Source organism: Emydura macquarii, unplaced genomic scaffold (assembly GCF_026122565.2).
Source record: "Emydura macquarii macquarii isolate MOO-44397 ecotype Brisbane River unplaced genomic scaffold, CSIRO-AGI_Emac_v2 contig_3692, whole genome shotgun sequence".
Classification (NCBI taxonomy): domain Eukaryota; kingdom Metazoa; phylum Chordata; order Testudines; family Chelidae; genus Emydura; species Emydura macquarii.
Window position 1 is genome coordinate 1,772,508 of NW_027133829.1, and position 25,013 is coordinate 1,797,520.

General features: G+C 39.8%; 1 protein-coding gene across 9 annotated transcripts in view; it reads left to right on the plus strand.

Annotated features, from left to right (window-relative positions):
• The window catches only part of ABLIM1 (actin binding LIM protein 1), a 185,719-nt gene that overhangs the window by 149,930 nt on the left and 10,776 nt on the right, over positions 1–25,013 (plus strand). For 5 of the 9 annotated variants that reach the window (XM_067536958.1, XM_067536948.1, XM_067536953.1 and 2 more), the window contains 9 exons: positions 830–865; positions 1,975–2,104; positions 13,873–13,977; positions 16,004–16,051; positions 18,472–18,618; positions 20,089–20,183; positions 20,339–20,444; positions 22,064–22,128; positions 22,430–22,490. In XM_067536958.1, the coding sequence (XP_067393059.1) occupies positions 830–865; positions 1,975–2,104; positions 13,873–13,977; positions 16,004–16,051; positions 18,472–18,618; positions 20,089–20,183; positions 20,339–20,444; positions 22,064–22,128; positions 22,430–22,490 (793 nt within the window). The remainder of the gene's footprint in view (positions 1–829; positions 866–1,974; positions 2,105–13,872; positions 13,978–16,003; positions 16,052–18,471; positions 18,619–20,088; positions 20,184–20,338; positions 20,445–22,063; positions 22,129–22,429; positions 22,491–25,013) is intronic. The other 4 variants (XM_067536949.1, XM_067536954.1, XM_067536955.1 and 1 more) reach the window with 4 other exon arrangements.

Here is a 25,013-nt window from a genome sequence, read left to right on the forward strand (position 1 = left end):
CAGATACGAGTTCTGTTCCTAGCTGTGCCGCCAACTTTCTGTATGACCTTGGGCCTCACTGAAACAAAACAAAACAATTTAAAAAAAAAATTGTGCCTCAGTTTCCCCATCTGTATAATGAAAATTATAGCACTTCTCCTACCCTGTAGGGGTATTGTTAGATGGACGGTACTAACAAGAGCAGTGTAGCATTATTTTTTCTGTCCATTTCCTTCACATATATGTAATTCCAATCTGTTCTCTTTCATGCATAAGTAGTGAAGAGCATGCAGCTGATTTAAAGAGCAAGCGTATTAAGGCAATGCTGTTGACAAGTGCTCACTGCCTGGCAAGGATAGACTAAAAAATGTAAAGCTTCGGGGACAGGGTGACCTTGGCCAGAATACGGGAGAAAAAAACTGTGACCAACACTGAAAATGGGAAGTTGTCCTGTATTTCCGGTGACACACACAGCCCTGAGTTAAGATGAATTTGTTTTTTATTTCCACTTTAAAGCTTTCTGTATAACAAACATAATTATTAAATTAATAACACCTTTTGGTTTTCATCTTACAGCTTCATTATAATTATCACCACCGTTAGATGGTTCAAAGATGATGTTGCAGGATATTTGACTGAATTAATCACACTTGCTTTTTGGTGGCCAGAAACTTAAGCAGCTTCAGAGTCCAAGCCCTGGGCTGCATGGAGAAAACACAATTTTAGGGCTAAGATGGCCCCATTTACTTCTATGTTGTTATCTAAGCACACCTAGATGTGTTTAGATCAGCATTTGCTGGAAAAGCAGGAGCAAGGCTCTTTCTGTAACATTCTCTTTCATGTCTTGCAGTCTCCAAGGACACTGTCTCCCACCCCGTCTGCAGAAGTAAGTCTGATGGAGCCCTCTGGGGCAATATGTCACCGTTGCTAGAATTATTGCTGCCAGGAAGTGCAGTTATTGATTGTTCTAGGCAGCCCAGTTCCATTTGCTATTTATGTAGCACAGCTTTTTTGATTATTGAAAGTACAGGAAAATCAAAAGAAGACATTTAGTGCTATCTGTCAGACTGATATGGAGAACGAAGCCACTACAGGACATGATGTCTGCAAAGCAAAGGCATTTATCAAAATCTATAAAGCAAAGGTCACTTTAATTCTTCTTTGTTGTGGCACATAGATCAGGGCCAAATCAGGAGCTATGCGGATTTACAGCAGTTGAAGATCTGCTCCTGAGCGTCCAAATATTGTACACTGGTTACCATGAAAATCTTTGTGAGAAAACATTACTATGTCATTCCTCTAGAGGGTACTGTGAACATCATAGTGACACTAAACACATGTAAAGGCATTTGTCATCAAGGTTTTTAATGGCTACCACTTTATATACATTGTCACTTTTTTTCCTTAAGTAAAAATGTATACTGAGCTCTACATGCTTCAAGTTCTGTAATAATTTTATGAACATGGTTATGGTCTTGGAGTTTTCAAATTGCACAGGAAAAGTGCGTTGGGCGTGGGGAGGATGTTTGTTTTTGTAGGTTCCAAGATTTACAAAAGTGACCAGTGGTCTTGAGTGCCTCAGTTTTTGGGTGGCCGCTTGAGACACATTAAAAGGCCTGATTTTTAGAGAGCGGTGACTTAGTACTTTCTGAAAACCAGGCCTCCTTAGGGAATCTCAAGATGAGACACCCCAAATCACTGGTTGTTTGTGAAAATTGAGGCTACCAGAATTCAGCTTACAAGTCAGATGAAATTTCAGGGCTCTAGAGTTTAGCTGTTAGACTCTACAGCAATGGATTCTATGAGAGAACTTTTGATGAGCAGATAGATAATACTGTGTGATAATTAAACAGACATTAAGATGAAAGGATATTCCTTTAGCAGATTCCATTGACATTTTGAGGCCATTGAAAGCCAAGTATAGTTGGAAAATTGTCTGGAGTGCATGTAAACATTTTTTTATTATTAATTCTTCTATTGCTTCTTATTTTTCAGGGTTATCAGGATGTTCGGGATCGAATGATTCACAGGTCTACCAGTCAGGGCTCTATTAGTTCTCCGGTGTACAGTCGACACAGCTACACACCCACAATGTCACGCTCCCCTCAGCATTTCCACAGACCTGGTAAGGACAACTACGCCAGTAATTTACAACTTGAAGCACTGTATTTCCTTATTATATCACTTAATGAAATAAGAGAAGAAACTTAATTTTTTAGCATTGAAAAGCTAGTGTGAATTTTAAAATTCTCATTCCTATTTATTATTTTCATTCTTTGACAAATATAAGACCAATTGGCGTATCTTATGAATGTATTGTAAATTGATGATCTATTGTTTTATAACGAAATAGAATTAGGAATATTTTTATGTGTTTGAATGTAAACAACTATTTGCTGCAGTGAATCATGAAATTTGGGATGGCTACCTGGTGTTTGAAGGAAAATAATACATGTTGGAAACAAAAATCTTGACCTAAGTTTCTAAAGTGACTAATGATTTTTGGGTACCTAACTCCTTAGAGACTTCCGATTTTCAGAAAATGCTGAGCATCCACACTCTGAAAATGAGGTCCCTTTAAGATATCAAGTTAGGCACCCAAAAATTCAGACATGCAAAATCACTAATCACTTCTGAAAATTTAGGTCTATATTTGTCAAGGAGAATTTCTTAATTAAAAGCCAAGGCAGTTGCCATGGGCTACAATTTAAATAATGTGGAACTTAAGTTATTTATTCAGAAGTAATACAGTTGCACATACAAAATAGAAAAATGTAAACACTGCTTCAGGTTCCCCAGTACATTCAGAACTACTCATTATCTATATGAAATGTATGCATATGTTTGCATTTTATAAATACAAATTAGGCACACGTTTTTTGAAATGTGGATCTAAACGTTATTTTTGTAATGTACTGCTCCATATATGTTGAGTTTTCACATTGCATTAATGAATTAAAATCTTTTGTAATGAGGTTTTAAATTGAGTAATACACTCATACAGCCATATCCCCATCGGTGATTACCCAGCAGTAGATGAATGGTTGGGATACCAAAAGGCTACATGGAGTAGGAACCTTATTTTTTAAAGTAGGGATCTATGAAAGAATGATCAATGTGGAATTTCAGTGATTTAATTGTTTTTTTAGTGGTGGAGGGCTGAAAACTGCTAGTTACATATATGAAAAAATACTTAATTTTAAGGACCCAATTTTGTGATGTTGGACAGAAAGCCAATATTGTACGTTACAAAATGCTGACAACACAAGGTTGTTTTAAGATGTGTGCATTGTAGCTAAACCTAAAGGAAGCTGACAAAGTATGAAAAAGCTGCAAACTTCTGTTTAATGCTATTAGATCTTTTAAGGTTTTTCACGTTTTATGTTTGTTTGTGTCATGGATTTGGACAAATCCAGGCTTTATTTCAAAGTTTACAGTGAGTTTCACTATTTCAGTTAAAAAATGCAATCTGTTTGTATAAAGTACTTTCCTTTGGAACAATCTCGCTGTTTATATGTTCCCCAGATTTTCTTTAGTGTAGAGATGAACTAAAGCCACAAAGTTTGGATGCAGATCTGAAATCTGCCAAAGTTTGTGGGGCACAAAATATTTTGTGGGATTTTGGTTCAAGTCATAGCTACTTAAATATCACATCTTTGGCTCATTTCCCAAACAATTTGTCTTGCTCACCTGTTTCTGTTTTATACATAATACCATTTTCCTTTAGTGTTCTTAATTTTTATCTTTCCAGCAAGCATTGAACTAATCATTTGTAATGCTCTGTAATTCTTACCCAGCATTACTGAAGTTGATCAATTAAAGCAGTACTCATGTGCACCACTTTTGGTTTTCTTTCTGATGATGCTTCTCATCACTTTATTTTTGGCAGGAGCACAGATACTTTCTGCATGATTAAGCTGAGTTCCCTTAGATAACTTCCTGCTTTGTTTGGCTTCAGGGCAACCCTTGAGAAAGAAGTGAACCACTTTGGAGTAGTCTTTTTATTTACACTGTCAGCGCATTATATTTCTTTAAGCAATTTGTGCTTTACATGTTTTACAAAAGTTTGCAGCCTTTTTCTCCCCCCCTGCCTCAGCTACCCTTTGGAATTTCTTAAAACAGTAGGAACCCTCTTGCATGCCTCTTGACTGCTTTTGTTTGGTCAAGCACTTATCAAAACAGCTGCTTTCTAAATTAATTTGGATTCCAAGTTTGTAGTGTTTGCATGAGGATAGCAGACTACTTTCTGGTAAATCAGTATCTCTGTATACCAGAGAACGTTATACTAAATGGGGTGTGCAATACAAATCGGAGCCTGTTTTCAAATACTTCCTACAACTTTGCCTAACATTTTTGAACCATGATACTACTATAACCTTTTGTCTTCCTACTTTTCAGACTCCTAATTGTTCACTGGTTTTTCCTTTTGAAGATTCTTTGCCTGCCTTTCTCTTATTTTTTGTTTTTTCTTTGTTTTCATTTTGTCCTGCCCCATGATTTTTTGCTGCTGCAGAGCTGCTGTCTACTGGTGTGCAACGGTTGTCATACCTGCGCACTAGCAGTCTCAGCTCCACCCACAGTGACTCCTGCCCTAACTCCCCATTCCGACACCACTTCATTCCCCATGTCAAAGGTAAGGAGCCAGGCCTTTCCAGCTAGTGTCCTATAGAATGGAGATTTATTAGCATTCAGACAAAGCTAATAAGATGTATCTCCATAACGTGGCATTGACTGTGTAGCTCTCAGCATGCCGCAGAATGTGTCATTGCTCTTACAACTGTGTTAGAACTGACATAATGTCTTCTCTCTGAGGAAATATGTCATTTCTAAGGGCCCTAGTTAGACAGTCAGAACATATATTGTATATAATAAATATACATCTACCACTTAAAAAAGAGATGTGCTGAATTTTTCTTATTTCCGTAGCAGTCCATAATCCATATAGGACCTGTCATGTCCAATTTAATTCTTATTAATTCTAGATCCTTAATATATAAATATTTAAGTTTAAAAAAAAACCCTGCTAATATTGCCTGGACGAGGTCCGGCCAGTTGAAAATACTGAATAAAAAGCTTTTACACTGTAAAGATCAATGGCAACAAGGAAACTCCTCATTGTTAATTATGATGGCACTGATTACTGTCCAACTATTATTAAAATCTCTCATTTTTATCTGAACTTTGTTCAAACGCTTTTGTTAAATTCCCTCTCACCCACCAAAAACTGTTATGTTCTTTGCTTTCTGCCCCTTCAGTGAGCTCATTTCAGATACTAGCCTCTATTTCTGCTTCTTGCTTTTTGTGAAAGTTGTGTTTTATTTTCATTTCTGCTGGAGCAAAGGCCAGCTGATGCTCTCATTTTGCCAACATGCTGGTGAAATGAAGAATGTCAGTTGCGTGAGGAGATCACAGTTTACATTAGCTGTGAGAGCTCAGGGAAGAGGCAGTAGTAGCATGAGCTGAGCATATTTTATGTTCCAGTACCACTGACTAATGCAGAGAGCATTGGTGTTACCAATAAAAATGCTGCAAACAGATTGTTGCCATAGTCTTTCAAGTCATGCTAATAGAGCTCAACCTTTATATTTCTTTCAAACACTCAGGTCACTGTTACTGACTTTGGTCCTTGCATTTTTGTAGATTTTTTTTTTTTTTAATTAATATGCACTTCCAACCCATTTCTCTCAACTCTGTTCATTGTGACTCAGTAAGAAAGCTCACTTCGTACTTAAAAGATGGGGACCCTTAAAAATAGATGCACTGTCATTTCAGCATGCATAAACTTTGCGATTTCAACATTCTTTTGCTGTAAATCTAGATTAATGCTCACACTCCATCTCTTTTCCATTACTGTTAAGAGAATAGCTTTTTTCAACAGGTAACACAGGAAAACTCTCTTCAGATTCCTTGCCAATTGTTTTCAGTCATCTGAAAAATAAGAGTCTTGGGGTTACATCTGGAGCTCAGCTCTCAATCCAAATTACCAAGTGGGACTACAGGGAAAGGGGCATGTTTCCTGTAAGAGTGTAGCAAAAAATAGAAGATTCCGCCATTGTACCAGGAGATTTTGTATGCAGAACTTTGATGATATTAAGTAAGATTTGTTGGGCTAGATTCTGAGCCTGTATAAATCAGCACAAGTCAGCAAGGGAGTTATATTTATTTACAGCAGCTGCAGATCTGGCACTTTGTTCCAATTTCAATTTATTTTTTATCATATAGGGGGAAATACTTCACTGTAACTGATCCAAAAGAAAAATGTATTGCTGTTTCAGTTGCAGACCATGCCTTAACTCCACTGGGAGGTGAGGGCACCCAACACCTTCAGGAAGCCCTACATTTCCCCAGGGATTGAACCTAGCCTCAGTACTTAATTCATGGGGAAAGGGGTACACAATTATTTACTAAGCTCAAGGTACCAAATATTACAGCACAGGGCAACAATTCTATTTTGCAATGGGCCTGATTCTCCTGTCACGAGTGTAAATCCACTGAAGTCAATGGAACTACATTGCTGCAAAGCCAGTATAAGTGAAAGTAGAAATAGGCCTGATATACTGCACATGATCGACCTAAAACAATCTGTGCATGCAGGTCATTTTACCTAAGGCCAACAAAGGCACAATGCTTTACCTTTGCAAGCTGTATTCCAATTTCTTGAGCATGTAAATAGTCATGGAAAGTGCTCATATAATTAAATCCAAGCATCAGACAAGCAAGGATTCACATTAGGGGACAAATGAATGATGCAAATTATTCTTTTTGATCCCTAACAGCGAGCATTGGCTGAGGCTGTAAAAGGCTCATGATGAGACATTTATTCATGAAATTAAACCTGATGGCACATGTGCTATTTCTCTGTAAATGCACATGTACTGTACGATTGTGCATGTGTGTATATGCAGTGTTATATGGAGATATTATATAGTTTGCACAGTATGGGGTTTTTTTCTTTACATTTTTTTGACATTCAAAATATGTTGTGTTGGGTTAGTTTGCATCATATGGTACATGCTGCTTACTATTCCATATTTATATCCAAGCTTTCTGTTAGCCAGTGATGGGATAGGGCTGGGTATCCAAATTAGATGATGTATCCTGCCTTCCCTGGGTCATTCCTCCTATGTCCAGGTACCTTTCTTACAGATCTGTGTAGCAGAGCACAAGGGTGCTGGCACTGGCTTCATAGGGTCTAGTGAGAACTTCATGAATACATAGCTGTGTAGGATGTCTCGTCTATCCTAGGTGTCTCCTTTTGAGGATAGATAGTGGGAAATAGCTGCATTTGACCACTACTCTTGACCTTCAGATATATGCAGGGGCATAAACCCCCTCAGAATCACTCCCCAAATCAGCATTGCAATCCTATCCATGGTTACTTTGAAATGATAGATACACTTGGCCAAATTCAAAGGTGAGGTGTAAAGTGAATTCCCACACACTTGATCAGACTCTCTGTCCTATTCACCAATATGTAAGGGATGTCGCTGTAGCCATGTTGGTCACAGGATATTAGAGAGACAAGGTGGGAGGTAATTTCTTTTATTGGATCAACTTCTGTTGGTGAGAGACACAAAATTTCAAGCTTACACATAGCTCTTCTACAGGTCTTGTAAGCTCAAAAGCTTGTCTCTCTTTCTCTCCAACGGAAGTTATATAAACATATAACATGTATAAACATATACATATAACATATATAACATATAAAAGAGATTACCTCACCCACCTTGTCTCTCTAATGTGTAAGGGAGTCTAAGTTGATGTAATTTATAGTATATTCTGATTGAGGAGATGGAAGAAGTATACATTTTCTCCTCTTCAACTTCTGCCTTCCTGGTTGTTCGTACTCCTGGTGTGCGTTACACCAACGTAGACTCACGTAGGCCTGGTCTACACTTAAAAAGTTTTGCTATGTCATTAAGGAGTGTGATTTTTTACTGACCTAGTTATGCTGGTAAAAGCCCTAGTGGTGACACAGTTATGAGTAGAAGGTACTCCTATTTTGTTTTACCAAACCAGAATAAACTATACTGGTATAAGGACTTTTATGTCAATATAACTGTGTACACACTGGGGAAGGGGGATTGCTGCTTTAACTATGCTGCATAATTAAAGCAGCAAAACTTTGAAGTGTAAACAAGACCTTAGACTCCCTTACACTTAATTAGACTCAGTGGGCATAGAGGATCTGTAAGGGATGCAGAGTGTAGGGTAGATGTTGGTAGGCAGAAGTGGATTTGATTAAACACATCTAAGTCTGAGTCTCCATTGATGTAACCTATGTTGAGGGAGCTGGAAAAAGATACCACTTACACCATCTTAGACTTGATCTAGACTTATTTGGACTCACCTTGGAATTTAGCCTTGTGCCAGTTAACTACTGTCTCTGCCATGAAAGAGTCCAAAACACATTCATAGGCAAAACCTTGACCCCATCAAAGTCAATGATAAGCTCCCATTGACTGGAATGGGGGCCAGAATTTTGCCCCATCTGCCTAGAAGTTTTCAGAGGTCTTCAAAAGCATTGCAGATCCCCCACCAGGTCTCATGGGTGAATGGGGCTCTGAGCTGAGAGAGAACATTGCATTATGGGCCCTCCCAAAACGTGCCTCACGCTGTAGTCTTGACTTTGTCCCCTGTGTTGCCACATGGGGCCACACTCACACGACCTCGCTGTCAGTCGGAGCACCCTTCCCAAATGCCTGAATGTGTGGTACAGCCCGACCTGGAGGAAAGCTGTGCTTTGGCTCAATTTCCTGGCTTTCTGCGTCACCTCCACAGAGGAAGTAGAGGCCAGAAATCCTTACGCATTGGTAAATGGTGGCTCACCACAGTCTGAGAAGGGCTGCAAGCTGGCAGCAGTTGTCCAGGCTTGGCAGTGCGCTGCTTATTCAGAGGTGAAGAGACCCAGTCATAACTAGACAAGGATCTGGATGTGGCTGTGTATTTGTTACTCTGTGCCTGGTTCTGCGAGCGTGGCCCTGTTTCTGCACTAAGTCGTGTGGCAGTCACCATAAAGATCTGGCGCTGTCTGAAGTGGGGCTTCTTTGGTCATAGGCATCCCAGAATGCATTGGGCTATGAGCCAGGCTTGGGACTCCTAGGTTGCTGGCTGTACGCCAGCCGTGCAAGCAGAGAAAGCAGCAGCGATAAACCAGACAGAGGGCAACAGGAGAACAGGGAATCTGGGTGAAAAAGGCATGTGTAGATTGCCATTCAGTCAATGGTCCCTCTATGGCTGGGGCCAATGCTGCGCACTTCAGAGTATAGAGGGGACTAGAGTCATGCAGTATTAGACATGTTTTTCTTGACTTCTAAATGCTGATCGGCTGATCCCTGAAGCATAAGAAAGCTGAGCTTAGGAGGAGGATACATTAATGAAAGGGAACAGATCAGAAGGATTAAGAGAAGGGAAAGGTCTCTGAATTCTACTTCCTAGATTTCCGCATTCCAATGATTTATAAATTAAAACCACTCCCAATTGTCTCCTCACCCCTGCCCGTTAGAGTTCACATCCCTAGCGGTTTGTGTTTTCTTCAGTGCTGGCAGACTGAGGATATGTCTACACAGCCAAAAGAAAAGTGTGTTCTTAGCTCAGGTTAGCTAACTTAGGTTAAATAGTAGTGAAGACGCTTGAGTTCCAGTCCAGGCTCCCTAATGGGCTTGAACTTAAGCCGCTAACCTGAGCTAGAAGCTGAATTGCTGTGTCTTCACTGCTATTCTAACCTGCGTAAGCTAACCCGAGTTAAGGACATACTTTTTTCGGCAGTATAGCCATTCCCTGAAGGGCTCCAGTGTGCTTTGTGGCCACATAATTAGAACTGCTGCAATACTGTGGAAGTTTACAAAGTGCCACAATATATTTTTATGTTTAAGGCAACATGAGACACGTTCCTTTTTATACATGGAAGGAATCACAAGCACACACCCAGTGGCTGCAGACTTGCCCTGAGTCATCTAGGTGGATGAAGGAGCAGGGGGTGAATCCATTTCTACACATACCTGCACTCATATGCTCTTTTTTCCCCCTTATAGAGACTGTAGAGACAACTAACACCTTAGAATTCTCTTTGTGATGTCCATAATGCATGTTACTCTGGAAGTATCATGCTAAGGAACGTTTGCTTTCTGGAGCAGCGTTCCCTAGTGCAGTGGCTTTGGGCGCATGTCTCCTCTGATACCTGTTGGGGTTGAGAACCCCTGTCCTAGAGGTTCTGAAAATGAAGTGCGCTGTAGAAGATTTCACTGGCTACTGCCGGGTTTTCCCATTCCATCATAAACATGTTCCTTATGCCAGATCCTTTTTGGTTGAACTTGACAGCTGATTTTCTTTGAACTGGATAAATGAATTCTCCGCAGCAAAGAGCTCTTATTTTCTTCGGAGTCAGGAGAAAAGTAATTTAATTCTGCTGAAAGAATGATCATTCTTCTGGTCATTACTGTTCATATGATGTCTGGCAAAGATGTTCTCCCAATGTACTCTCAGATAGGTCAGCTATCATGGCTTGGGTCTCAGAGCTGAAAAGCACCATCTTCCATTTCTATTAGTCTGTTGTGTTCTCATTTCACCCTTATTTTTCCCTCTGTGTATTCTTTACTTCCTCTTTTTTTTTTCTATCTTCCTTGCAGCTTCATTCTACATAGGTATGTCATGACTCAGCCATGCAGTTATCCTCATGCATGCTGAGTGGGTGTGATGGCTTTTTTCTCACCATCTCAAAATCTGCATGACTTCTTTAATGCTTTTCTTTAACTCAAATGTTGAAATAACAAGTTTTGCATTACTCTGTCTAATGAGATGTTAAATGTAGATGTTAGAAGTAACTATTTATGACCACTATTCAAAGCAACATGTAAAGATTTAGTACAAATTCTGTGTCAGAATATGATTTTATTGCCCAGAAGTTTAGTTGCTTTCATTTTGCGTCGTAACATATCATACATATAATTCAGAGCCGATATAATGTATGTGCTGTATCTTTAAAAGACTAGCGTTAATAAACCCTTTTTTTCTTGAGAGCCATCATTGTTTGAGCCTCACAGCAGATCAAACTATAATTCTGTGTAACTCTTCTCAGCAAATTTTTAGGGACTGTCATAACCAAGTTCTTGAGGGTAAAGTAACCCAGGACTCCACTTCCTCAAATAGCGCCTGCTGATGTAGCAGTATCTACAGCACTACAAGGCTCCAGTACAGAAGAGCTGTGAAGTGCACCATTCGCTGTAATAATGGTTAGGGTTTCCCTTCTAGAGAATCCACAGTATCACTGGGTAGACGTTAGAGAGGAACCTCAGGGAATAAAATAGAATGGAAACATCTGTGAAGCAACAAGTGCAGAGAGACCTGGTTCACTTCAGGTTACCAGATCAATGGAATGTAATATATTGTCTGTTATATAACTCATTATTGGCTGTATTATCGGAGTTCCTAGATTTGGGATTATCCAGCACAGATTAGTCAGTGTGATTGTGCTCACTAAATTCTAATCAATATAAAAAGGGGTGTTAAAGGGCTTCTTCAGTGTATTTACAGAACAGCTGGCTATTTGTAGAGGCACTGACAAAGCTATCATCAACCTTATCCCAGAAATGGCAGTCAATGATTCCAAGGCTCTTCCATGGTCAGAGAAGAGAGGTGTGACCTAGTGACCTGAGCACAGGATTGGTAATGGGAACCAGAACTTCCATTCCTGGTTCCAATACTAGTTTCCAGTGGCTTTAGTCCAGTCACTTCTCCCTACATCAGTTTTCCTGTCTGTAAAAATGGTGATGACAATATGAAAGTCAGCCATGTCCCACCTTGATCCATGTTGTCACCAACATTCAGCGGGTAAAATGTACCTCTTAACAGCAGGTGGGAATTGCAAGCTTCACTCACAAACATACATAATTTTAAACCTGAGCCTCTATCTGTTTGCTGCAAGAGTGCTTAGCTGAAAAGTCCCTTCTGACTGCCCTTTCTCATTAAACTTTTTCCTCCTAAATGCATGACTGCTCACAACCAGTGGGAGCAGGAAGGGAGAATGATGTGTCTGTAGACAAATTTAAATGTCCGATTAGCTATGTGTCGAGATTTACAAGGGGAAAGGAGCCTACAAAACACAGATATTGCTAGAAAGTGGTTTATAATGTTCTAATAGAAAAAGTTTCTATCAGAAGTCAACATAACCAAAATTATATATTCCACAGAGCGTGACTTACATTACATCCTTGAATTGCCACACACACACAACCGTGTCACTTTAAATAAGCATGCATTCTGCTACTCCGAGCTGATACGGAGTTTTTTAAATTAGCCATTGGCTAAATAGGACTCAGCAATGTTGAACCTACAATTGAAGAAACACAGCACATGGAACAGCACAGGACTGTATGTAACAAAACAGGGCTAACCAATCAAAGTGGTGTATATACCAGTTCGCACATGGATTTGTATGGACAAATTTTGTGCTCGCAAATCATGCCCAAATTTGGTGTTTGTGTGTCAATTCCATCATGTGCATAGACAAGTCATAAGGATGCAAGTGACTTCCTTAAGCACAAGTGGAGGCCTCTTGGAAAATTTGGCATTTAAACATATGCCTCACTCAGGAAAGTATGTGCGGTGCATTACCTTGCCATTCTGCTGCATTTTCCATTCACTGGCCACCCTTCTAGTGAAAAAAGGAGTGGGAACAAAAATACTTTATCTGATTATTGGATTTATAAAGTATAAGAAACGTGCCTAGTCAAGAGCTCTGGGTGCCTTGTCATTGTTTAGAAATACAGGTTAGAGTTCACAAAAACACCTGCACTGGAAAATGTGACCTCCTTTGGGAGCTGCAATTCCACTGTTTTTCACATTTTAAAGCCCTATTTTCCTTACCTCTTATTCTCTTTTCACTGTGTCACTCAGCTCTGGTTGGCATTGGTCTCCTTCTGCATATTTAAAAAACAGAAGGGGCTTGGTTTTCCTTTAGAGTTGCTACATCTGCGTAAAGTGAGTGCACAGGTGTTCCATTTTGATTTGCAAGCTTTTCTCATCCACTTTACACAGGTGTAAATGATGGCACAAGGTGCAAGAAAGTGGAGAATCAGGGCCAACATTTCCTTAGTTTTGGTTAGTGTCCGTTCAGCCATGTGGAGGAAAACCTTGCTCTCAAATCTTGATGTCTGGGATGGAAGGGTAAGCACCTTCCATTGCTCTGCAATGATCCTTCTGACTCACTTCAGCAATCTTCAGGGTTCCTGGGATAATATGGTGGGTCTACTGGGAGGAGAAGAATGTTCCAATCAGAACAGTTGTATAATGAAGGCCTAAGTTTAAGAATTTAACTCCTGGCTGACTAAACTCATAGATTTGTGGGGAACAATGCTCTGAGATGGCCGAGGTGACATAACAGCTCTTTTCCTTCTCTAACGTCTGTGATCCTTTGATTTAGGGAATTGTGTTCCAGCTGCCAACATCTGCTTCTACATGCTTCGAAACCAATTTCATTTTGGGTTTGCATGTCAACTACTATGCCACATGCCTGTGACGTATAACTAAAACTATCAACCTCTGTACTGAATCCCTACCAAATAACCTTAAATTCCTCTCTCCCATCCTGCCCCTCTAACCACCAGGCTGTCAGTATACAGCTCCTCCATGCATGCCATCAGAATGAATGCGATCTGCTTAAAACTCAACTCCAGTCAGAACATGAATCTCTTTCTTTGCAGGAATATTGAAAAGCAAAGTCATCCAGTGCTAGTTAAGTCTGTTGAATATTGTTTTTGTTTTTATTTTTGTTTTAAACGTCTCTTCCTCCTTAGAGTTTTTGAGTTGACCGTCTTTTGGTTAGGTTTTTATTATGCTTGCTTCTTTATCGCTCTCCCTTCTCTCATTTTGTTTTTTCCATTCTTCTCATTGGAGGCAATGAGCCGTCCAGCGGTCGGAACTCCCCTGTCCCTTATCGGCCAGACAGCCGCCCTCTAACTCCAACTTACGCTCAGGCCCCTAAACATTTCCATGTTCCAGGTAGGAGCTGGCGCTCTGTGTCTTGGTGTCCTGTCACAGTGTAGAATGTAGCCTTTGTAACCTCTGTCTTGTCTCCATTATTTCATGCTGTTTTACTTGGTATGTGCACACGGTGTTTTTAATCACAGGGACCTGCTCCTGAACTTGCTGAGACGAGTCTTGTGTTTAGCAAATGTGGAGGGATGGATTGTGGCTTTTATCTTGCCATGTGAGTCAAGTGCTTCAGCATTAGAAAGGGTTGTGGTTTGGTGTTAGTTAATACAGCAGTTCCCAATCTTTTTGAGTGTGCGGACCCCTTTTCAACCTCCAAACATTTTGCAGACCACCATATGTTACAAGTTTTATTTGAAATTGTATGTTTCCTTGGTGAGGATATTATTTTTCTTTTCCACGGACCTCCTGCAGTTACTGAGCTGGCCATTTAGGGCCTGATTCTTCTCTCACTTACCCCAGCTCTGAGCTAGGCTCAGAAGGGTTACTCCTGACTTACACTAGTGTGTGTGAGGAGAATGGAGCAGTTATCTAAACATGCTCATGATTTTCATATCTGATAAAGACAACTCCAGACTTGCTTTGGGCATTCCAATTTCGGTCTCTTTTTAACTGGCTGAGAAAATTTCTTTTTTGTTTTTACAATAATTTGACTTCCCATACAAGGATACATAATGTCAACATGCTCTGTTTACAGAAGACAGACTGTTTTAAGTCACATTTCAAACTTTTCCATTGTGGAAAAGTTTCCTGTTCCTGTATTTAGATGGAATGAGGGAATGTCCCTATTTATAACTTCAGAGTATAGGGAAATGAGAATCTACCCCATGATGTAAATACCCTTGTAGTGTTTACAGTCATTTGCTATTCATTGGTCCATTAGCAGGACAAAAAGCCACTGTCTCTGTGTTCTGAATTTGCCTAGTTTAGACGGTGATGTAGGGCGTAGTCAGGCAGGAGTTACCTTAATTTTCATGGATTTATAAGGCTTCCTTTCCTTGATACCAAAGATAAAGTTGTCTCCCTTAGCACTTTAATTGGACCCATGGTGTACATTGTATGCTTCTAAGCATGTTCCATGACAATTGTGCTAATTTAACCCAAATGTATATTATACAGTAGCAAATGGTTATTTTGCAATGCAGATTTCCAGTCCCTAGTAGAATTTGTGATTATAATGGCATTCTGGTACTTAGTCTTGCATTGTTGCACTAGTTTTGGATCACCTTGCCTGTTGTATTTGTGAAGAATATTTAAGTTTTGGGTTTTGTTAGAATGAACCTTTGCCTGTTTCTAAATCAGCATCTATTAAAAACAAAATTGCAGTTCTTAAAGAGGTTGCTGTAGAAATACCGTATAAGAGTTCTGGGAGTTGCAGTTAGTCTTACGCATAATGATGATGTGCTGTACAATATTTGTTTCATAGAAACGCTTTTAATCTGTCTGCATTGTGGTTTGGTAGTAGTACTACACTAGATAGCATTGCATGGAGCGTCCCTTTGGCCCAGTGCAGTGTAATAGTTAACTGTTCTTCAAAATGGCAGACTAGACCGCATGTGCAGTAGGTTTTAATGTAAATTATAGGTTCGCCGCATTGCTCTATACTCATTGGTTGGAAGGGATATTAAGCTGTTATTGCTGAAGCGCGGTTTCCCAGACAGTAATCATTTGGGGTTGTTCTCCCCAAATTGCTTACGTGTTCATCAAAATAGTCCCTTTGCTTGCATTTCCTCTATAACCTTTATGCAACTAATAAACTTCTCAGTATTTAAAATGAATGGCTCCTGACTTAAATGCATCAACATGTTGCAGAATAGATGCCAGTGGATTTCATCCCCCACGTCTGTGACTTTTCACCTGTTCTAGTATTTTCTCGAGTAATCCAGCTATGTGTAACGCTAGAATTAGCTTTCTGGCTTCTTCTTGTGCCAGATTCTTGGTTTAGTGTGTCTGTTGGTTTGATGTTGGGGTTTTCTTTTATTCATAGCAGAAGTCTTCCTCGTATTCAGAAATTTCTGCTTTTTTGTTTCCACAGATCAAGGTGTCAACATTTACAGGAAACCACCCATCTATAAACAACATGGTAAACCCTCTCTCTTCTCTGTATTTTCTAAGTAGGAGAGTCACTTCAATTAAACACCTGCACAGCACAGCAAAAACACCTAGTGTTTCACGTGCACATTAAAAATGGGAAATACTAGTTTAAAAACCTCTTTTATTGGACAGATTGCCAAGTAGACAGAATGAGTGAAATCTTGGCCCCAGTGAAGTCGCTGACAAAACTCGTGTGGATATACACAGGGCTAGGATTTCACTCTGTATCTTTAACATGATTTAGATATATCTCAAAGTTTTGAGTTTATTTTTCCAGAATACAGAAATTCATCATGGTAAGATTGATTTTTCAACAGGAGTATCTCAGCATATATCCTATTATCCTTTGTTTCAGGCAAATGAAGTACAACTCTTCGTTTTCGCCATAAAGATGGAGATTTGTATTGGCAGACCAGTATTCCAAATGCAAATTTGCTTAAAGAACTAATTAAAGTTCTAACTATGCTTAAAGAACAAGCATAATTATTGAAGATGTTGTAAAGCAACATATCTCTCTGGGGAGGCTGATTGGACTGTCAAAGCCAGTGGAGCAGCTTGGATAGCAAAGTTTTTTTGTTTTTTTTTCAATATTCAGTTTCAGAGGTTGGGCAGTAACATTGCTGGACTAAATCTCTTTCCAAGCTGCCCATTGTTTTAGCATCCCCATAATAATAATGATGGGAGCAGCCAACTGATTTGCCACTGACTGGTGCTATGGAACGTGGTCCCTATTATTACTGAATTAATTCACTGTTGCCTTCTGCTATGAATATAGTCTGTTTAATAGGAAAAAGTTTTTTTATATTGGTGAAGCACATGTGACTGTACTTCCTGAGGGAATTGCATTTGTCTTTGGAGGCTCGACACCAACCAGTATAGTTGCTTTATAATATTAGATAACAGATGGGCAGAATCCTAGAGTTTAGATGAGCAGCTAATAGAGAGCAGCTGAGCTTACAAGCAGGAAAAAATATAGAGATCTAGAATGGAAACCAGAGTCCCAGAGAAAGACATTACTGAAGGCTTAAATCCTTTTTTTTTCCCCTTTTTAAAATTATTTTAAACCATATGCTCATTAAATTATTTTTAATATTATTTGTTTGTGTTTTTTTTATGGTTTTAATGTCTCTTCTCATCCTCCCATTAACATGTGAATGTTTAACCACTGATCTCACCAATTCTAATACGTAAGTACTGTTTGAAGTCATGCTTTTGTTATCCCCTGACCAGCTCCCCAGATTTCTGTATGTTTATGGAAAGAATCTTCCTTGTATTAAAATTGACAACATTCCCAATAAACATTAAGGCAGATGTTTTCAAAGTGGCTAAAGGGTTTGGATGTGCAATTCCTGTTAATTTTAATGGTAATAAAAGCATCCCAATTCATTGATGCTTTGACAATCTCTGCTTAAAGCCATAAACATTAAAATGTAATGAATCAGTTACTGAAAAACATTTGCCACAGCTTCCTAGTTGCTGTCTTAGCAGACATCTTTCAATAAAAATAGATCCAAGAATCTTCTTCTAATTTGATGTTCAAAAAATAAACATAGTGACTGAGGCTGCTGCTTTGTATTTTAAGACGTAACAAGGGTGTTTTTAACACAAATTAAAACACTAGATATTTTTTGTGTCTAATGTCAACAAATAAAAACCACAATGCACATCCCTGCATTATGAGATCATTTTAAAAGGCTTTGGCCCAGATTTGAATTTTAGGTTTGTACCACACTACTGAGATAAGATTCTGGAATTCCTGTTCAGTATTTTTAAATGTGGTACAGTGGTAAATTTCATTTCTCAAGACTGTATCTCCCTGCTGAGTTGGTCTAAACAGAATTGAATCTTTATTATTAAACTCAAACTCACTTTTGTTACTGAACATGAATGAGTTAATAGATGAAGCAGAGATGTTCAAGTGATAATACATTTCTCTGCTTTCTGTAGATTCCCTCATTGTTGCAGTTTTTCACAGAAATGTAGGAAATGTTTTTAAATATGGGGGGAATTAAGATCAGTGAAGTTCCACTGAACTATTCCTGGTTTTTCGCCTTAAAGAGAAGACAGGCCAGCACACTGAAGTCTTCATTGATGATCAACTATTGTCAGGGGATACAGTGAAATATTGCTTGACATATTTGCCTGAGTTCCCTCTGTCTAATCATTCTAACAGTGTGCTACTCCAAAGAAATCCTGTATTTTGTGCAGGGGGGAGAGCTTATATTTGATTCTAAGACATTGATGAGAGGAGGAATTTCATTTACTGCAAGGTAACTAGAAAGCCAGAAGCTAAGTTCATACACTTTTAATAACAGCACTTCTGTAGAGTATAAAATATTACCAAAGTAAGGAAAACCATGACACTGATGTAGGCTATAACATAGCTAAGTTCCCCTGATTGCCATCTAGATGCAGCTGCTTTGGCAGCACAGAGCAAGTCCTCCGAGGATATCATCAAGTCCTCCAAGTTCCCAGCAGCCCATGCTCCAGCACCCAACGAGATACCAAAGATTGAGACCGACCACTGGCCAGGTCCTCCCTCACTTGCGGCTGTAGGTATGAAAAAACAATGAACTAAGTGATGTGGATTAAGAGGTATATATAAATACATTAGACTAATATTGAAACTGTAAGCTCTCGGGGGCAGGAACTGTGTCCACCTCTGTTTGTTCACCACATAGCCCAGTGAGGCCTTGAATCTGATAGTGGCCTCCGAGCACTCCTGTGCTATAAATAATAATAGTAAAGAAAACAAGCCTCGTAAAAGAACTTTGGGGCTGTTAACATGGACGTTAACCCATAGAGGAGATATGTATGTGTGCATATATGTACAGGTCAATTGGTTATGGATGGTGTGATGTCTTGAATGCATCATAGTAGCTTGACTTCTTTCAGTTATTATTTATTTTGCCTTCTAGTTCTATGTTAACAGTAAATATACTTATAAAGAGTGCCATTTTTCTGGCCATATAGCTTTTTCTGTAGCAATGAGGTGGAACAATCAGTGCATGGATACATTCTGAATGAGACCATGGTAAAAAGTTGTGTTTTTAATCTACATCATTTCTACAGAATGTATGTCTTTCTCTTCTGTGTTGTTACCCTGCAGGTGTCTCATTCATTGTGTTTTCTTTGAACCACATACACAATCATTTTTTTTATTTGTCGTCTTCTTTGTGCTTGTGATGATTCCCAGCCAGGAGGGATGCTAGACAGCTAACTAAAATGTTACTACTTCATAGATGCACAAAGCAAATTCTTTAGGTTGGTTATTTCAGTTTTGAGTGCAGAGTTTGGCACTCAGTAGTATGTTGTGTGTAACTGCTCATAGAACTGTAACAAGGGTTAGGAACTCAGTGGTGTGAGATGAGGCAAGTAATATGAACAGCTAATGTAGAGGGAATCGATTCACTAGAAATACCTTCTGCGTGACGACTGAAACTTCACAACCAAATCAATAACTCCTGGGTCTTTTTAATCTTTCATAAGAACACAAAATATAACTATAATGCAAGGTGTTATCTGCCTGTGGTGGGTTCCTTGGTTGCCACTTGGGCCATCACCACCTCCCGGTCACTACCCATCTGCCAATGGACTGCATCTTGATTGTTACTGTTTTATATAAAATTGGTTCACACATTGGCTGTCAGGTTGCTTTATTTTTCCTGAGAAAGTAAATATGACTGTGTGGAAACTATATTGGCCCTAATGTACTCAGGGCTATTCTGTATTCAGCAATAAGTGGAGCATTTACATAGTAATTGGCATTATTAAAAACAAACTCTTGAGACCTCTTCTTGCTATTATTAGCGTGAGACCAGAAGGGTGATGGCAGTGGGTGGACTTCCCCAGTGTTCATTTGTGTTAAGGGTGGATTTTGAAAAGGCTTTGGAAGCTACAGGCAAACTGCATTTTTTTTATTCATTAAGCCAGGTGACTTAGGTCAGGCTACGTAGTAGTCCTTAAGTCTCTCATGGTGATGGCACTGATATAAGAAAGCTCTCTTTGTACCATGATTTATGGAAGCAGGAGCCGACATGAGACGCAGATCAAGTGGCAGAGAGGAAGAAGATGAGGAGCTACAGAGACGTCGGCAGCTGCAGGAAGAACAGCTCATGAAGGTTGTTATAGCCTTATCTTAATACCGTTTCTGAATCTTCAAGATCCTCCACTATGCACCATGGACAAACTTTTCATAAGCAATTTCAATTGTTTTAATAAACCAATCAACCATTGTATTTTGCTTACATTTTTTTTTCCCTCTTCTCATTTGTAGCTTAACTCAGGTCTGGGGCAATTGATATTAAAAGAAGAAATGGAAAAGGAGACTCGCGAAAGACCACCTCTTTCAGCTAGTCGTTATGATTCTCCAGTTAATTCATGTAAGCAACAGAGCTGAAAGCTATCTCTAAGTGGTATGTGGAAGCCCACCTGGTGTGTGTGCATGGGTACTGGGCTTTTACTCCTAAAAACCTTGGCTTTAATTTTTTAATCTAGAAATAATATTAAATTGAGGATTTTAGAAGGAACTTTTTGGAGGACTATCCCCTTATATACATACTGTGTGATGTAAAGTGTGGTCCTGATAACTGCCCTGTGGACACTTATCACAAACTAGTAGGCTAGTTTATTAAATTACAAGAAACTGAATACACACCTTGCCTAAACTCACATAGCCTTTTAACCTTTCCCACAGTCAAAGAGGAAATGAGCAATGCCTTAGAGAGCAGGGCAACGCATTCCAAAGTGCGAGATAGTAGCTGGATAGCCGGTGTCCGTCTTGCTAAGCAAGCATTGCAGTTGGATGTATTACATTCCAGAGAAAAGGCAAAAATATCAGCTGTGCTTAACTGTTTGCTTGTAGGGAGGGCAGTGATGCAGCCAAGAATTTGGCCTTTTGTATATATACTTTTTAAATATTTTTTGTCCCTCGTGCACCTGTGTGTCCTTCCCAAGATTATTCCTGGTGTGTTTTCCTTCATTCTCCTTGCCCTTAGGGCCCTGCATCATAATAAATCTGCTCCAAGCCAAGAAAGATCAACAGCAGCTCCCTGTGGAAGCTGCCATTGACACTACTCAGTCATCCTAGGAGATGTCTGCACAGCAAAATAAGACACTCCTTTCTTCCCCGTTATGAGTAGGCTGTCTCTACAGCACTGCCAGCCCCTATTGGTCAGGGAGAAAAGGACCAGGCTAGGACTCAGATCTCTCCTGTCACCTTTCATGGTCACGAGGCTGGGGCCTTTCTAATAATATCAGAGCTCATGAAGATGAGTAAATGAACTGGCTAGGGAACCACTTTGCACCATTATTACATTAGTGCTAATCTGCAATACCTCTGTCTTGTGTGGGATCTGTGGACTGCTGGTCAGACAAATTCGTGTCTTTGTCAACAACCTTTATCTCCAGAACATCTTGTCTTTTGTACCTCCTCCTATTTTTAAAAAATGTTTCCTTAAATCAGAGACCACAAGGGCAACATTTCTGGCTGAAGCAACTTGTCTGAGCCAGTAAGGAGGGATGCTAATTGTGAGGAAGGGAGAAGAACGTCTCTCTATTAGAAAATGAGTTACAATGTTAACTGCAGAGATGCTACTGTAGGACCACGTATATATTACCACATGCTTAAAATTGAAAGCCAAAGAAATGCCATCGTTCCACTGCAGTTTCTGACATCAGCTGGGACATTAAGCACCGTGATGCCACAGGAAAGTCTGTGCTGAAACCTGTAGGCTGGTCATGCAAGATTTCCTATCACAGTTGGGATAACTTTGGAGATAGATGCTTAACCAAGCCAAAGCCCCAAACTGGTTGAGGTTCAGCCATTACTACTGTAACCCTACTCCCAATGAAGTCATGTGATTGCGTACATATTTGGTTCTCTTAGCCATGTTTTTAATGATTGCTTTCCGAAGTCCCTAGCTGATTCCCCAAATGTTCTGATTTTGAGTTTCTGGTGGATTTTTGGTGCTTTAATCAGACTCTTCTCCTCTCCATTCAGCCTCACACGCCTCGGCCTCCAAAACTTCCTCCCTCCCTGGCTATGGAAGAAATGGACTGCACAGGGTAAGATGGCAGCAGTGTGAGAAGCAGAAGATGGAGTTAATGTACAGTCTGTGGTATTTATTTCCCTATTGATCCAATCAGGTCTCTAAATTTCATCAATCTTGTTTTTAAAACTAACATCAGTAGAACAAAAAGCACTTGTTACAGGGAGCCTTGCCCCTCCCCACTGACTAGGTTCTGCTAGAAATTTGCAATGTGCAGCAAGACCTGAGAGCAGAAGTCCTTCGTATGAGAAATACCTGCACATTCATGCATATGTGAACTGCTTATTTATATGTCTGTCTTTTCCTTCCTGTTACAGCCAGTGTCTACAGACTTTGGTCAGTATAATAGTTATGGGGACGTGAGCGGTAGTGTTCGAGGTAAGGTTAAATTGGGGTTTTTTGGGTTGTTTTTTTTTTCTTGTTTTGCTTTGGTCGCTGAGAGAACTGTGACACTCGTTTTGGTTTCTGCAATTCCCTTTTAAGGCAGTAAACGTGGTTGGGTTCCTATCTGTGTCTTCTATTTTTACCCCTGTCTCATAAACGCCATAGTTAACTTAAAACGTGCAGACTTTTGTCACCATTATTTTTTGCAAACCACTTTATGGGTCAGAGTCTCATTTACGGTAAGGCTGTGCTCTGGCAGTGCAAAGGGTCTTAGTGTAAATGAGCATCAAACCTTATGTATTTATTCAGGGACATGCACTGAGTTCTGTTTTGCTATATTATAGATCTGCAAATTATAAACCATGAGCAGCATTGTCTGGAACTATGAGTCACATAGGAGCCAGGGAACCTTAAATTCTAATCCCAGCTCTGCCGCTGACTTGCTGTGTGACTTTGGGCCAGACATGTAACCTGCCTGTGCCCCAGTTTCCTCATTAATAAAATACGTTGATGATTGATATTTGCAAAGTGCTTTGAACACACAAAGCCCTTTTATTCATGCTACGTACTACTGTTATTTCTGTTGCAAGAAATGTATCAGGTAAAAATGACAAGGTGTTACAAAGGACTCCCTGATCTGTTGCTCAGATGTGTGGGCTCAGTTTCCTAATTTAGAAATGAGTCTGGGACTGCAGTGGGCCAACATGTCCATGTCTCAGGTTCAGTCTGAAAGCTCAGATACATCAGTGTATTGGGTCTGGTTCCCATATCTGTTACGCTGGTGTCAATCATTCAGCTTTTCGACTATGAATCAGGCCCTGTCTGCATTATAACTTTTAAATGAGCATGTAAAAGAAATGGTTAGTTTTAAATAAGGTTTGTGAATCACGTTTACATGATTTTAGTAATAGTGACAGCTAACCATGTGTCACCCAGGTCAGTGGGCTGGGCTGACTCATTAGTGTCTCAGGAGGTAACAGCGTTATTTTGCTACTTGTACGGAACCCATAACCATGCCAGTGTAACTGGATCGGTCAGTCTTTCTTCCTCTCTACTCTTTGGTAGAACACTCCAGAATGCTTTGCCCCAGGCACTGCTGGTATTGCCCTCTCTACATCCCTCTTCCTCCCCCCTATCCCAGAGCTTGGAGGTTCTGTGATTTTTCCATAATACAAACATGGTTAGATATTGTAGGTGTGGATGCTCAGTCATGAAACATGGTTGAAACATGGTTGCGTTGGGCAAAACGTTGATGAGTGCACACAGCTCAGCCTGTTTGTTGTGACAGGTCAGAAAACATGGTTGAACTTGTAATGTAGTCTTAGGTTTAGAAAACTCAGACCTCTCAACATGATGCAGCTGGGTTTGCTGAGCTGCCTTCTGCTATTTATTGTGGTTTCTCCCATTTTCCAAAAGATCCTAGTGTTGAGAAATCCCAGGTCCTGGTGCAAGTGAGGTTATCTGACAAGTGAGGAACCTCTTGTGATAACCTTCAGTGTATTCAAGCAGAAATGATGGTCCTATGTGTGTATGGACCACATGATCCCAACTAATTGTGTGCACAAATATAACATTTATGAGTCTCCAATGAGCTATCCTAGACCTGCAAAGCATGTCAGGTATTTCATAGCACTGTATAGCCTTCCAAAATGTTGTCAGGAGACTGGATGAATCAGTCAATTGATGGAAAACCTATAAGATGAAAATCAAACCAGCTTCTCTGTCATCCTCATCTGTATTAAACATTACAGAGCCTACACTTGTTTTCGTCTCTCTGTCTTATGCTGTAACTTCTTATACCCACCAGAACAGGGATAACTGGTGCTTTTCTAATATCTGCAGTTTTACTGAATATAAAAACAGGTAGTTCTCCTTAGTACTAAAAAGGCAAATGGCAAATTCTGCATGTGCTAAAGGCTTTAGGGATTGTTCAAATGCATTATATGTATAAATAAGCATGTACTGCTCCAGACATGATTATACAGTATTTCTCAAGATGGATATAGCCAGGGATGGACAACTTGTCTGGTACATTTGAGTTAGTTTACTGAAAGCTCTCCTCCTCCCAATGACATTTTCTCCGCTACTCCTAGAATGTGGTTTCTGTTGGATAGTCAGCTCTCCTCTGCAATGAAAGGACTCTGCCCAATGTCTGGCATAAGAGCATGCAGCATAGTAGCTAAGTAACACATGTATATTTTGTACCCCTTACACAGAAAATGTGAACTTACTTTCTGTAAAGGTCATTTTAGGGGAGTAGGCCCTTAGCTAAGGTTAGTTAGGATTTCTGGGTTGTGTTCCCAGCTCTGCTATTATCTTGCTGTGCAGCTTTGGAGAAGTCATTTAATCAGTCTGAGCCTTAGTTTCCACACCTTTAAAATTGGAATGATGTTTACCTACCTCAAATTATGTTGTTTGACTTCATTAATATCTTTAAAGTGGCTTGAGACTCTTGGATGGAAAGCCCTATTTAATTGCAGAGCAGTGTGGGGTATGAAGTATTTGGCTGTCTGCAAA